The sequence below is a fragment of the Vipera ursinii genome, assembly GCF_947247035.1.
Source record: "Vipera ursinii genome assembly, chromosome: 1".
Classification (NCBI taxonomy): domain Eukaryota; kingdom Metazoa; phylum Chordata; class Lepidosauria; order Squamata; family Viperidae; genus Vipera; species Vipera ursinii.
Genome location: NC_139512.1, coordinates 227,956,834 through 227,973,199, shown reverse-complemented (window position 1 = coordinate 227,973,199; position 16,366 = coordinate 227,956,834). Strand labels below are relative to the sequence as shown.

General features: G+C 37.0%; 1 protein-coding gene across 1 annotated transcript in view; it reads left to right on the top strand.

Moving 5' to 3' along the window:
* The first annotated feature begins 367 nt into the window (after positions 1-367).
* The window catches only part of GCLC (glutamate-cysteine ligase catalytic subunit), a 32,778-nt gene continuing 16,779 nt past the window's right edge, over positions 368-16,366 (top strand). The window contains exons 1-7 of the mRNA XM_083348059.1: positions 368-870; positions 7,162-7,274; positions 8,254-8,436; positions 11,330-11,443; positions 13,563-13,621; positions 13,708-13,844; positions 15,088-15,162. Coding sequence (XP_083204185.1) covers positions 721-870; positions 7,162-7,274; positions 8,254-8,436; positions 11,330-11,443; positions 13,563-13,621; positions 13,708-13,844; positions 15,088-15,162 — 831 coding nt within the window. The 5' untranslated portion in view covers positions 368-720. The remainder of the gene's footprint in view (positions 871-7,161; positions 7,275-8,253; positions 8,437-11,329; positions 11,444-13,562; positions 13,622-13,707; positions 13,845-15,087; positions 15,163-16,366) is intronic.

The following is a 16,366-nucleotide window of genomic DNA, read 5'->3' as shown; positions in this document are numbered from 1 at the left end:
ACAGACCGCCTTCTTTGAAATTGGCCGATTGTGTTTGCGTGTGTATTGGGGAGGGGGGGGTGTTAAGAGAAAACCCAGAAGAGCGCCCTCAAGTTCCCAACGCCGATGAGAAAGAACCCAAAGGGAGGGGGAGCGGAGCTGGAGCGGAAAAGTGCTGAGTCACCGCATGACGCGAGGTCTGTCCCTGTCACCTCTTCCTTCCCCCTCGGCGCGCGCGGGACCAGAAACCGACCGTGCGCGAGAGAGCGCCTGTATTCTCCGCCCTGCTCCTCGGTCACGTGTCACGCGATTCCTCCCGGGGGGACGGTCAGAACCATACCGGAGGCGGCTGCCGGAGCCCTCAACCTTCTCGGGTTTCCCTTGAAAGTACCCGAGCCCGCGAAGCCAGGGCAGAGGGGGGTCGCCCTCGTCCCTGGTTCGGTGCCGGCCGCTGGCAAGCGGAGGCTCGGGAGGGCGGCGGGAGCGCCCTTTTTTTCCTCCTTTTGCCTAGCCAGCTCCCCCCCTACGCCTGCCGCGAGTGGATTCTCCTTGCGTGTTTCCCGCCGCCTGAAGTAGTTTTTTTTTTGTTTTGTTTTGTTTTGTCGGCGGCTTTCTGGCCCGCGCTGCTCTGTCGGAGTTGTCACGGCAGCAGCAGCGGCGGCGGCCTCAGCAGCTCGCTTCTTCCGCGCTCCTCCGCTCGCGCTCTCCTCGCGCTCCGGGCGCCTCTTCCCCCGGAGAGCCATGGGGCTTCTGTCTCAGGGCTCGCCGCTCAGCTGGGAGAAGACGCAGCGGCACGCGGAGCACGTGCGCAAACACGGCATCCAGCAGTTCCTGCACATCTACCGAGCCGTCGGGGAGAGGCACAAGGACGTGCTCAAGTGGGGCGACGAGGTGAGCGCTTCCCACACACACACACACACACACACTCACACTCACGGCGAAAGGAAAGCCGTCTTCGGAAAGCCGGCCGGGCTTACGGGGAGAGGGGGAGGGAGGGAGGGAGGGAATTCTTCGGCTTGCTTCTTTTCAAGCCCGCGCTATCCCATCCATTTGCGGGCGTTGGGAAAGCCTCCCGATTGATAGGCCGCCATTCCCGTCTTTTCAGGTAGCGGAAGGTCGGTCGGGGCTGCGAGAAAGAAGCGGAGGCTTCTGGCTCTGCGCCTGCGAAATATTGGGCGGCGGGGGGGGGCCGGCGAGCGCTAGGGGGGTGAAAAAAAGAAAAGAAAAAAAAGAGGCGATCCGTTTACTTAATCGGAGTTTCCTCAACTGACCTTAGATGTGAAGCTAGAAAACAGACCGGCCAGCGGTCAAGTCCCCTTTTCCCTGTCGCTCACCTTTACCTGAGGCTGGTTTCGCAAGCCGGCATTTATTTCCCTTTTTTTTTTGGTACCGTTGACTGGAATAGCCTGTACGATCCGAAACTGGTGGGAAAGTAAATTTTATCTTCCGTTCTTTTTCTTTTTTTTTTCCGATTGCTTTTGCCCGGGAGGGGTTTGATCTTCGGCAATTCTTAAGAAAATTCCTTAGATGGAAAAAGCAATATTAGCTTATGGATTTCTGCCTCTTGAAGATTGTTTTAACGGTTAGATATCACTCGTTTACCTTTTTCTTGCCTTGGGTTTTTTATGTTAGTGGTATAGTAACAACTGTAGCTTGGAAATTTTGGTTTGGATAGCAGAAGATCAGATTACAGATGTGTATGTATGAATGAATCTGTTCATCTGTACGCAGTTTTGTATTTATATTTCATTGTGCTCCATCCTAGTTAACAATTAATGTCCTGCTAGTATGCTGTGTATTACTATAGTAATGAAAGCCAAAGAGTTATTTGACAGAGGCCCCTATAATCTTAAGGTTCTATACTTGATAGATATGTACCTTATAATACAAATCCAGTAGTATCTTAACAGATTATTACAGTATCGTCTTTTTAAATTTAAAAGTTATATATTGCTCAAGAGCTAGGGATGTTCTCAGAATAATTGGCATTACTGTACTTACTTGAGGCATCAAACACTAAAGTTGAGTTGGGTCATGGGAAGGATACTATTTGAAGTCAATGATATCCAGAGTTCTCTTACTCAGTTAATTTTCTGGAATTGAGTGAATGTATTAATCAATTTTGTTTTATTTATAAAGGCTATAAGCCATTTGTTCCCAGACATTGTAGCCTGTGATATAACTTAGTTAATCCAGAAAGCGGGATATCGACAACCTACAAAGCTTATTATTTCCTCATGTTTCATATGTTTTGAAGAATTTTTGACTGCTTATTCTCTATATGTTTGCATTCTTCCAATTTTTTTAAGTAGGACATTTAACAATTTCCACATGGTTTGCAAAAAATACATAAATAACTACATTTCCCATTGAAAATGACTGTCAGGTAAATGAAACTAGAAAAAAACATTTAATATGAATTGAATTGCTTGACATTGTAATTGAAGCAGAACTGTAAACCTTTTCTAAATTCTCTGTAAAGCTTTTTCTTAAAACTTAGAGCACTGTGTAGATTAAGTAAAGCAAAATAACAGTATGAACTAATTGCTGACATCTTTTTGTATATAATTAGTTTTTCTATGTCCAAATAATTTATTTCATTGTGAAAATGAGGCTTTCTAAGAATGAAAACTTTTATGTAACATTCATAATATATGAAAATAACAATTTAGCCCATCACATTCTCTTAAAGAGGTACTGATTTGAAGAGAAACCTTCAGATACACTTTGATAGTGACTTTTGAATACAATATTAGACAAGGCCTACTTGAATCTTTTCTCCAAATTGATACCCAAGAGGAGTTTCAAAATTAAACTTTTTCTTGAGATCTTTTCTTTCATCCTCAAAGATTCTAAACTCTCAATTTACAAGCTCCAAAATCGAAATTTATGTTGTGTGCTAATACTGAAGAAAACTTATGTTTTACAAATCCATACAATTTTGTACATTAGAGCTATGATAATTGCTCTATACATTATTAAAAAAAAGATTTCATGAGACAACTCCAGACTTGTGATGCCCAGGGGCATGGTACATCACAAACACTGAAAATGGATGCCTGTATAAAAAATGTACATAAGAAAAATAGCTAATACTTTTGTAATTAAGATAAATCAGGTAATTAAATCTACAAATCTCACATTTATAAGTATTGATGGGTTCAATTTTTTAGTAAGTTGTACATTTTTTTTCTACTTTTTATAAATACACATCTATGAATGCAACTTATTCATAGATGTGTATTTATAAAAAGTAGAAAAAATGTGTTATGTAACTGATTCCCGTACCTCATTAGTATAAACTCACTTGCTAGTAGTTCTTTTAAATATTCTTCATATTATCTGTAGATATCAGGAACAAAATCTGTAACCATCTATTTGCAAAGCATATACTTCCACCTTTCATCAAGATCGATAGCTTTGTGCATATGCTGTAGTTATAGAATTGTGTAATTCTTGTGTGCTTATTTTCCATTCCAGGAAATCAAGTTGCCAATAAAAAAGTCTTGAAAAGTTATATATAAAGTGCATAGATATTAGTTTTAGAAATTAGCAAATTCTCACCAGGAATAAGAAATAGTGACCATAAGTCTATTGCTTCTCTTAGTTTTCTGCCTGGAACAAAACAAACTATGAAACCTCCATTTGTGATTTGCTAAGCAATACATCTGTCTTGTTTCTCTTGTAACAAACCTGGATTATTAAGGAATGAAGCATCCAGAAAAAAAACTCTCTAACTTATGACTTTCGTATATTAAGAGAGCTAGGTATCCAGATATAATATTAAGCTAGTGTTACCAAATCAGATCTGAAAAACTGGTTGACCATTAGATGGTTTATTTATCACTTTGTTTATGTCTATTGATCATCCAGATTTTTGCAGACCATGTCTGGAAGTTATAATTATCAAGAGAGTTCCTGGTTTGTTAGCTGCAATTTTGAAGGGTTATGTTTGAACAGTTTCCTTATATACCTCCTAACTTGCCTCACCAAGAGACAGATCTTTCAGATTGTTAAAACATTATTTTAGCCTTGGGACAGAAATAAAAGGAAGTAACAGTTTTTGTAATCAGAGTTAACAATATTGGACAGGTCTTAACTTGATTAAAACTATCAATACTAACTTGAGTGTAATCATATATGCAGCTTCTGCAATAGAAAAATTGGCCTAGGTCTCCTAATTTCCTATGGTTATTTCTGCTATATTCAAAATACGCTAAATTTAAAGTTAAAATTTGTTAGGGATGAATTTGAAGTTTTTACAGATTATGTTCATCCCACTTACCTGAAATAGGCCCCAGTGTTTGGTAGATCTGACTCTCAGGAAAGTGTATTGGATTGCACTCCTAGTGCAAACCATTAAGACTTGTTTTTAATAGTGGCAGGATATAATTTTAATAAAGAAAATGATAAAGACAAATTTTTAATCTGTCGAGCAGTATGAGTTAAGTTTCAAAACAAATTAGCTGACACACATTCTGCTTTTAATATATTTTTGCCTTTAATAAATAGTATTCAAATGGTACTTAGCACAAATTATAACTTGTTAAAAGACAAAACTTAGGTCCTTCTGATATTAAAATGTACAGTATTTAAACAATATGGGCTTAGTTAATATGTAGAAAATAGAAATCTATTCTATTAATGCTTTTTAGTATAACATACCATATATTGTGTATTTAAGATGCCAAAACCTCAGTATTTTTGTGTTTTATAAGAAAATGCAGATACATACAAAAATCATAAATAGAAAAGAAATAAACCCAGAGTTAAATTTTAAGATTTATGGAAATAGGTGGACATACATATTCTTATACTAGTATAAAAGATCATCAGCTTTGGTTATAACTGTAGAGTAGAGATGTTGTTAAAGTTCTTATACTTTTATACATATCCAAGCAAATGATACAGTATTTTTATAATGCTCTTCTATAATAAAATGGGTTTACTGATAGAATAATAATCTGAGTGGTATCATTAGGTTCAATCTATAGTTTAAAAAATGCTTTGTTATGCTTCAAATTTTTGCTTTTGTTAATCCTTAGTTTGCTATACTGTGGAAACATATAACAGTGCCATTTCTTGGTATTAAGATTACTGATTTTTCTTCCACTATATAAGCTTTTATGAGATTAGATGCATCATGTTTGCTTTTTAATACAAAACAAATTTATGTTAGAAATCTGAAATTCAAACTTAATGTAAAACCTGTTCTTAGTGAAATGAAAGGAGTTTTAAGGATCTTTTGCTGGTAGTACACTCTGATCTACAAATTGATGCTACACAATAAACACTCTGCATAATGAAACTTTCAGCAAGCTGAAAAGACAAACTGACTCCTTCACCCCGGTTAAGTTTTGTTTCATTACCTACAAACATGAAGAAAATGTAAGCTTTAACCAAACTAGGATTTGTGCTCTATTTGTCTTTGAAATTGCCCTATAGGCTTGCTTGATGCCTAGCTTCACTATTATCTTTGACTAAATGTTGTCTATTGACATTAGAAAGTTGCATTATCTCTGCAGAAATGCACCAATGCTGCCTAAGAAATGGATTTCTATTTTATGTTTGTTTCTGCACCAATGAAAGAAGTTATTGTTTTTTGTTGATATTTTCCTTATCTACTGCAGCCCCACTTTGGCTTTTTCCCTCCCCCCTAGTTTTTCCCCCTCCTCATTCAAATTCAAAATATACATTATGCATTCTAATGAAACTTAGTGAATGTATTGTTATTTTCAAGTAGTAACAGAAGAGGTTATTTCCTGAAAAAATAAAAATCAAGTTTCAGATGATCTGGGAATAACATTCTAGGTAAAGCAAGCATATATTTGCAGATTACTACTGGCAATAAAGATTGTTAATATGTGCATTGTTAATATTCTTAATGCTGTGTTTTTCCTCCATTCTGTTTGCTGAACAGAAACAAAAGGAAACAGGAAGATTTATAAGTAGCTTGCTTTAACAGCTTCTCATATTTGAAATTTTATAATAATATTTAGGAAACTAGAAGCAACCATGTTTTTCACTTTATTTCCTTTTATAAATCTCTATTTTGTGCTGCCAAAACTAATACAGGTAGACCTTAAAAGTTATAGAGGCGAGCTGAAAAGTGAATGTACATTAGTTTTTATTGAAAAACTTAAGGTTTTTAAATGTAGAATCAATCTGCCACACTAATGCTGCTAATAGCTACTCCTTTCTTCCCTGCTGCTTTGAAAGGCGAAATGCTTTTTAGAAGCAGTAGATTTCTACTGACTGAGCAAAGCAAGGGAATACCTCTCTTGCTATAATCAAAGATAAGTTCTTTGGGATCATTCATTTTCTCAACATTTTGCTAAAATACAATCAAAATGTTTCAGTTAGATTTCCTGGATATCATACATCGCTTCTGTTTTGAACTTGGGAAAGGTAACTGGACGTGGCTGCTAGGATAAACTTGAAGAGCGGCTAAGTTCTGTTTAGTTCAATTTGGTACAGAATAATATCCTGTTATTCTGCACAAGGACCACATTGTAAATAAATTGCACGTTGGAAAGGTCGATAAGATAGCTTTGTCATTCTCATGAAGTCAGCAAGAAAAACAGTTTGAGTTAGCAAGCCATAAAATTGTACTGAAAGGTATACAGTTTATATTTTCTAAGACAGTTTATATTGTTAAATATAATATACATACCTTTTTAATAGCCTCATTTAAACTTGTGATTTAAAAAGGACTAGGATGGGTTTTATTTGGATTTTGGCTGTTTGTAATGCTGGATGCTATAGTTTCCTATCATTCACTTTAGTTGCCGTCTATATTTTGAGTAGCTGCAGTCTTAAAAGTGAACATTTGTGAACAAAATATTGAGATAAACCTAAGTAGAATGGATTGGAAAAGAAGCTTAGGCTTCTTTTGATCATCCTTGATCAAAACCACCTGGAGGAGGCTAGAAACCATTGTGCAACTCATGAGTAAATATTACTCTTTACTGATATATTGTGGGCAAAAGGGACTTGTAAAATTTGCAGCTTCATATGCAAAAATAAAAAAGTATATATTTTTAAATATTCCCATTTAGAAAACATTACCACGAAGGCTGCTTTTAAAAATTATAATTCCTCAAGTGACCAATTTGTGAACTACTTGGTGTTTTTCTGTTTTGTGAGCTAAAAATTATATTATAAACTTACTTTGCCTTTTAGGTGGAGTATATGTTAGTAGCTTTTGACCATAAAAATAAGAGAGCACGGTTGTCTTTAACTGGAGAAGAATTACTTCATACTTTGCAAGAAAAAGGCGAAAGAATAAATCCAAAGTAAGTACCATCAGCTCACAGAAATACATGCTGAAATTTAGCCAGGTTATTAATCTGCATGTATTTCAATTCATCTGTCTCTTACAAGTGACTTTTGACTCCTGCCTGGGCAGGTCCATGGAGTTTTTATAGCAATGTTTTTGGAAGTAGTTTGCCATTGCCATGAGAAAGACTGACTGGTCCCAAAGGTATCCAGCTGGCTAATACAGGCCAAAATTTGCATTCTCTCAGTTGTAACTGGTTTCTTTAATCAATTCACCAAATTGGCTCTCATTTTCTAAACCATGAGAAATGCATTTTCATAAATAATACCTGTTTGCATACAGCCTAAAAGATCAGTGTTTTCAACTTGCAGCAACACAGTGGCATATCTTTTTTAATTTAATATTTAATTATTAAAATATTTAATTGTATATTTGAAGAATGGGCAGAATACAATGTTTTTAAATATCTTCATTGGTTTTGATGACCTAAAGATGAATTATGTGCGGTACAGTGCTGCTGTACTTATATTACTGCATATTTTCTCCCCAAAAGATAATAAGATAATAACCATAAAACACACTCTAAACCAAAGTTCCCCAACATTTCTGGCTTTGCAGACTGGTGGAGGGGAGAGGGGATGGTTCCACTTGAGCAGCTAGCAAGCGCATGTACATTCAGCTCCATTTGCGTTAGTGACATGCACGCACACCCGGTGTTCATGCAAATGGAGCGTGTGCACGCTACTCGCACAAGTGAGGGTGTGCATGTGTGCTTGCCGGCTGTTTCCGTGGCCCAGTTGCAGTCTCCTCACAGCCCACAGGTTGGGGACACCTGTTGTAAGCAAATTAAGGTACTAGATTAAGCCATCACCATCCTGAGTAAGGGTTGTTACCTGTTTTTGTATGGTTCAGAGTTAAAAGCTAAATTACAGTTGCATGCTACGTAAGTATACTTTGTTGTACAAAATACTTTCAGATTTCATTTGATTTTTCAGCCATCCAACATTATGGAGACCAGAATATGGAAGCTACATGATCGAAGGGACTCCTGGGCAACCCTATGGAGGAACAATGTCTGAATTTAACACTGTACAGGACAACATGAGGAAGCGGCGCCAGGAAGCTGCTTCAGTACTAAAAAAAGATGAAGCTGTTTGCACTGTCACATCATTTCCAAGGTTAGATTCTGTTTCTCTAATACTTTGAAAATATAATGGTTTCAGGTGGCCGTGACTCAGAAGAAAGTTTTATTACTAAAGCTATTTTAAAAAGAGGAAGATTCACCATAAACTATTTCCTGTTTAGAGCCACTGCTTCTTAGTTATATCTGCAGCAGTGCTTAAAAGTTTGTGAACTTGTTTGAATTTTCAGTATTTCTGCATAAATATAACCTAAAACTTGATCTGTTCTCCACACAACTCCTAAAATTAGACAAAGAGAATCCAATTAAGCAAATGAATCAAAGTATTACAACTGTTTATTTCCTGAGGAAAATGATCCAAGCAAATCAAAAGGTTATTGGAAGAATGTTCTGTGGATGGATCTAACTTCTTTGTTTCAATGAAACTGTTATGTTTGACAAAAGACGAACGCTGCATTCCAGTGTAAGAACCTTATCTCATCTGAGAAACATGGCAAAATAAATAGTCCTCAATCTATAACCATAATGGACCCTGCAATTTCTCTTATGGATTTTTTTCCATAAGAGCCCTGGTAGCACAGTTATAATGCAGTATTGCAGGCAAACTCTACCCATAACCTGGAGTTCAATCCTGATGGAGCTCAAGGTTGACTCGGCTTTCCATCCTTCCAAGGTTGGTAAAATGAGGACCCCGATTGTTGAGGGCAACATGCAAATAATGGACATTGTAAACTGCCCAGAGAATGCTATAAAAGCACTAAGGGGTGGGTTTATAAACCAAAATGCTATTGCTTTTCTGTTGTTAACACATGACGGTCATAAGTTGAGGTGCCCATGTGAGCGACCTGATTTTACAACTTTTTTTGTGGCAGTCTTTAAGCAAATTAATTCATTCTTATGGGTGTCTTTTATCAGAAACCACAGAATGCTGCAACCAGCCATACTGATGAGCTGGTTGCCAAGTGTCCAAGTTGCGGTCTTGTGGTTTTGGGGAGGGGTGCCGTCATCAGAATTCTAGAATCAGACCATCTTTGGGGGGGGGAATGTCTGTTGTAATTTCAACCAATTACTAAGCAGTTGTAAGTGGCCAATCATTAAGCAAGGACTACCTATATCATGGTTTGTGCCTGTTTGTTGCCTCTGGACAAGAGCTGCTTGCCATCATTAATACAACTATGAATTCTGAATTGTACCAGTAAATATTATAGGAAAATGTCAGGGTATCCATCTATGAATTAAGCTCAAGACAAAGGGAATCAGGCAGCTAGACAATGACAAAAACACAAGTTGTATCACTGAAAACACTTAAAGCAGAAGAAAGTTGATATTTTGGAATGGTCATATCAAAGTAATTGGCACACCAATAACTGAAAAGAAAGGTTCATATATTTTGTCACATATAGACATGTAGCTTTGGATCATTTGCCTTGATAAAAATATGAACAAGTATAATGTTTTTGATTTGTTTAATTGAATTATTTTAATTACGTTTTAGAACTTCTGTGGTCATGTATGTCATATTTATGCAAAAATATTGAAAAGTATGTATGTATGTCGACCATTACAGATTTTGGCCACTCTAAATATCTACAGATGATCTATATAAATGGTTGTTCTACGGAATTTCTATTAATTCCTTAATCATTTCAGTGCAGCATGATATCTCATGCTTATAATTGTTTCTGTACAATAAAAAACATGAAAAATCCAGTTGATTAGGCCAGTGGCCCATATTTATATTCCAGCATTCCACGTTAGAGTGTCCAACTAGATGTGTTTAGGAAGCTGAGAGATAGGAAGTTGACTCTTTTCTGCTATCTCTTCCTAGCAGCTAGTAATCAAATCATGCCATCTGGGATTGTAGAGATAGCAAGTAACATCAAGACTAGAAGTCGTTGATACTACAATCCTCCATGAATTTGGCCAGCCTCCTTTTAAATTCATTAAAATTGGTAGCGATCCTCATATGTGATGGCATCAAATTTCTATATAAAAAGTATACTTCAATGGAGTATTATATTAATTTTAATTTTAGCTATTTTTTAAGATTTGATCTGGAGTTGATTGGATTGAATCAGATGCCAGATGATTTCAAACCATTTGGAAAATGGAATAAACCTGATTCAGTGCTTTGAATATAAACATTAAATAACTTCATTTTTTCAAATTTTATCAGAGTTGATCCATATATCCTAATGTTTAATGAGGGATTTTTAATATATTAATACATTTAATACAGTAGAACAGTGGTGGTGGTCCATAAATCCCTGGGAGGCCATGGTCTATGGTCACAAAAGATCTTTAAAGGGGGCCCATGCTGAAGAAAAAGTTGAAAACCATTGCACTAGAAAGCTGCTTTCTACTTAAAGTATGTTTGGTAAATTTCTTATCTGTTTTGGATCAGGTTTTTTGGCAGAAACAAGACTAACCTATTTTAATTGGTGGTGGGATTCAGCTGGTTTGCACCGGTTCTGGAGAACTAGTAGCTAAATTTACCTGAATTCGGAGAACTGACTGGCTTCCAGTCGTCCAGTCTAGGCCTCGGAGGCCAGGCCTAGAACAGTCCACCAGAAGTGCATGGACACCACTTCTGGAAGTCCGTTCTAGGCATCGGAGTCCTAGAGGAGTCCTCCCAGGCCTAGAACAGCCCACTGGAAGTGCATGATGCCACTTCCGGAAGTCCATTCTAGGCATCGGAGGCCCAGGCCTGCATCAAATATGAGAACCTGTTGTTCAGGTGTTTGAATCCCACCACTGCCTGTAACCCTTTTGATTAGTGTCTATAGAAGAGTTGTGCCATAACACATAAGTACTAATCTTAATAAACTTTGGTTTTACTTTTGTTCTGGAATATTTCTAATATAACTTTACTAAATAAATCTTTATCAGCTAGAGATCTTAAATTATCACAATTTGATTGGAATTTATAGGTTAGGTTGTCCAGGATTTACGATACCAGAGTATCATCCAACACCTATTGAGGCGGGAGCCTCAAAGTCTCTTTTCTTCCCAGATGAGGCTATAAACAATCATCCCAGGTTTAGGTAAGTATCCTTTGAATAGGAATACAGATATACTGTAAATGTAGATGATGTGATATATGCTAATTTATTATAATAATATTCCAAATTTAAATTTGGTGTGAGGTTCACCACTCATGTTGAATGCAGTTACTCTTTCTATATACTAGTTTTATCAATGCTTTTAGTAGGCTGCCAAAAGTCCCATCCTTTATAACATTAACTCTGCAGGCAATGCTATTTTAGAAGAGATTCAGAGGTAGCTTGTCTTTGTGTCTGCAGTTTTCCATAACCTTAGACGTTGTATTTGAGATCATTTAACATTTCGATAAGGTTTTTAGTTTTATTTTTGTCTACTGCTCGCTATATGTTTTACATGTGATAGAGAAGGTTGTTCTTTCTGTGGGTCAACTTAAATGTGCACGAAGGCACACATAAAGGAATTGGCCGTTGAGTTTCTGATTTGTGTATCTTCTTGCATTGTCTGCCTTCTGTGATTTTTTTTTTGAGATCTAATTTTATATAGTTGTAGGTTGTCCATGAACTTTGTTGCATATGTTTTTGATCTGTGGAGACTAAATAGTCTCAGATCAAGTTATAGGATTTTTTGTGGCAGGTGAGAATTTATATGCTGTATATATTTATAATGTTTTTGAGAATTGAGGATTTCCATTTGTAAGATGAGCACTTTATGTTTTATGGGCTCAAAACCTCAGTAGGTAATCTTCAACTTACAACTGTTTGTTTAGCAACCATTCAAAATTATGATGGTACTGATGTAAGGGACTTACAACTTCTATCCAAAGTTCCAACCATGGCAGCGTTTCTGCAGTCGTGTGATCAAAATATGACCCTTACAAATGCAGTAGCACTGCAGTTCCTTCCCCACCATGGGCTAGAAGGCCTCAGCCACCTTGGCCTCGTCTCCCCCCCCCCCAACCACCCATGGGAGGCCTGCCTCACTGCGTCTAGTCCATTTACCTTTCCCTTTCACTGCAGCTGTGACAGATGTGTCCAGCCAATGTAAGGCATATCTAGAAACCCAACAAAGGCAATTTCCCTCAAGTCTAGAGAGGTAGTTGCTTTATCAAGGCTGATCAGGAACCTCACTGGCTAAGGCAATCTTTTCTCAAGGCTGGCCAGGAACAGCTACGAAAAATGTCCAGTGTATTCCGCAGTTTGTACCTGCTTGCTCTCGTGTAATTCCTTTCTAATCTCTAGTCTGTGGGGCGGAGGGGGAGCAGATCAGGCACAGGACAAATTGCATACAGAAATGGCTTGTTTTTTTTTATCTTTTGTTCCCTCTAGCAGAGCAGAAAAATGGCTTAAACAAGAGCAAAAAAGAAAAAAAAAACCCACAAGCAGTTTCTGAATATAAACACAAATATTAATTCTGTTAAAAGCCCAAGGTTTGAAACTGATTAGCCTTGTCAGTTTGGAGTTGCCTTCCCAGCATTCGGGCGAAGCATTCCAAAGGGCAGGGAAGCGGGGAAAGGAAAACCTGGCCAAGTCAGGTGATTTTTCTCTTAGTGACCATTTCTCTTAACACAGCTGCCGGTACCAATTCCCTTTACTTAAACGAGGACTACTTTTTTTCCCCTTGTATTTATGGCCAGAACACACAAGTTTTACAAAAAGAAACAAATAATTCCTAGTTCAGACATAATGGAAGGCTCTAGATAAATTGTTCATGAGGTATCAACCAGCAACAAAAACTGAACGCTTTCAAATGGGTTAATTGAAAATAAGTTTGGTTATGCATACAAGCCCCAGTTAGGAAATCCTGTTTTATCTGTGAAGAAACCTCTTTGGGACTGTGATGCATAGGCTCCCTATTCTTTTTTCTCTTCTTGCTTTTCCTTGTCAACTATTAGAAATGTTACCTTGCTGTAAAGTTAAATAGGTAAGCTCTATTCTGACATTATTTCTCGTTTCTCTGTATCAAGATAGTGTTGATGCTTCAAATAATTCACTGAATGCAAATATAATTTTTAATCGGCGTAGCAGGTTAGGAAAGTGTGTAGTAAGGGGTAATTGAGAAGGCAAAAGACATTTCACCCATAAACCAAATACTAATCTAAAAACTTTTGAAACTATTGAAAAATGTTTCTGTTTTGAGACATCTCCGAATATTTTTTTTTAGTACTTTAACGAGAAATATCCGACATAGAAGAGGCGAAAAAGTAGTTATAAATGTACCAAGTAAGTGGAAAAAAGCAATTAACTGTTAAAAAAAATTAAAAAAAAATTAGCAAGGAGCTTAACCTCTTGTCAAATGTCTTATGCAGTATTTAAGGACAAGAATACTCCATCACCGTTTATAGAAACGTTTCCTAGGGATGATGGTGAAGCAGCAAGAGCAGCTAAGCCCGATCATGTATATATGGATGCCATGGGATTTGGCATGGGCAATTGTTGCCTTCAGGTAAACTCACTGGAATAAGTACACTCTTAAGGTTTTTTTTTACTGCTCTCTTTTGGTTTTGTATTGTTTTCATAACAGTTACTTATTCGGTAGCCAGATTTTATATATCACATGTATGTATTTTTCCCTGCTGTTCATTGCACAATTATGCACTTTTTTTCTCCTTTCCAGAAATAATAACTTAATTCAAGGTTCATGGCAAGCTGTGGTAATTGTTAATGTTTTGTAAACTAGTGATAAACCAGTAGTAGACAGCAAATAATACAAGTTTATCATATAATAGACACACAAGGAAAGTCAGAAATAACTAAAATTCAGTCATAAGAAAGGAAATGAATAGTATGAGTGACTGAATACTTAAAACATCTGAAGGCAGTGAATTGCAAACAAAGCAAATAGATAAAACAAAGAATTAAATGTAAAGAGATGAAAGAAGAGCAGAGTGCCACACAATGTATAGCAAAATAAAAAGATCATGAAGAGCATAGATGTATTTAGAAGGAGGCATCAAAATTGCAAAATAAATGTTCCAGTGAAAGATTGATACAGAAATGACACATCCTGATATTTATGGTGAGGAAGAATAAGGTGCCTGATGTGAAGAATGAATGTCTGTATTCTTAGAAGAGTTAAAGGAAAAAGGAATGACATATGTAAGACAGTTAGGTCTTGTACAATATAAGTGAAAATGTTCGATATATGGCTAATTTTGCTCTTTATATTTGAATACAAGTAATCCTCAACCTGCGAGCATTTGCTTATTGACCATTCAGAACGATCACAGCACTGAAAAAAGTGTCTTTGCTTAGAAATGGAAATTCTGGTCCCAGTTGTCATAAGCTTAGGACTACCTATACTCAAAATGTCATAAATCAACTTGAGATTGGGAACTGAATTCTTGAGTAAGTCTGTATAAGTGATTTTTGTTTTGGGGGAAGAAGGAAAAGCAATGGTGGAATTTCCATGTTTATTTTTCTTTCCAAATAGAAATATGTTATGGAAGAATGTTGAAAAGCAAAGAATGCATATGATAGTATTTGTCCTGCCTAATGGCAACAAGATTCTGCAAGGTGGAAAAAGGGGACTTAATTCCCACTATAGGTATGATCCCATGTCTATGGGAAAGAAACAATCTTGCAGCTCAAAATTCAGTGAACTCATTGTTTATCATTTCTGGAAAGTGCAATAACATTGACAATGCACTTTTATCATAAATCATGGTAGATTTTTATTTATTATGTAGGTAACATTCCAAGCCTGCAGCATTTTTGAAGCAAGATACCTTTATGATCAGCTGGCCACCATCTGCCCCATTGTGGTGAGTGAAATCATTTTACTGTTGTATACATTTTTATTCAGAGACATACTTTATTATGGGAGGTACAAGCATAAAACAGTTTTTAAAAAGCTGTTGTAAAATCTGTTTCAAAAAAGATTAAAAGCATGTTCAACCCTCAAAACAATTAATAATAAGATTTGTAAATTAGTGGAGATAGTTTATGTTCAGTAAGTGAAGCTAAAATTTCCCATAATTGGTAATTATATGGAAGGGATAAAAGAGATCAGAAAAGTTTGCAAGTTGTTCCTTAGAGCTGGAGGGGAAAAATACAGCAAGTATTTGTTGCAATATTTGTTGCCATGCCCATGTACCACATTTTACCTTGACATAATATTTTATCCTCAAAGTACTGTCCTCATAAGAATACAGAATAGCAGAGTTGGAAGGGACCTTGGAGGTCTTCTAGTCTAACCTCCTGCTCAAGCAGGAGACTCTATACCATTCCAGACAAATGGCTGTCCAATCTCTTCTTTAAAACTAGCAGTGTTGGAGCAGCCACAACTTCTGGAAGCAAACTATTTGTTGATTAAATATTCTAACTGTGAAGAAATTCCTCCTTAGTTCTAGGTTGGATCTCTTCTCAATAAGATTCCATCCAGTGCCTCTTATCCTACCCTCAGGTGCTTTGGAGAATAAGTCATCCCCCTCTTCTCTGTGACAGCCCTTCAAATATTGGAAAACTACTATTATGTCACCCCAGTTCTTCTCTTTATTAGACTAGACATACCCAGTTCCTGCAACCATTCATTATATTTTAGCCTCCAGCTCCCTAATCATCTTTGTTGGTCTTTTCTACAGCCTTCTGAGAGTCTTAACACCTTTTTTTAATCATGGTGACCAAAACGAGGCAATATTCCAAATGTGGTCTTACCAAGGCATTATAAAGCGGTAGTAACACTTCACGTGACTTTGATACTATCCCTCTGTTGATGCAGCCTAGGACTGCATTGGGTGTTTTTAACACTGCTGGCTCATACTAATATTGGTTGTCCACTAAGATTCCTAAATCCCTCTCCCAGTTACTGCTGTTGAGCCAGGTACCACCTATTGTGTACCTGTGTGTAATTTTTCTTGCCTAAATGTAAAAACTTACTTTCATAGTCCTTACATAACCGCCCTGAGTCCCTAGGGAGAAGAGCGGTATAGAAATCAAATAAAACTAAAACTAAACTAAACTTACAGA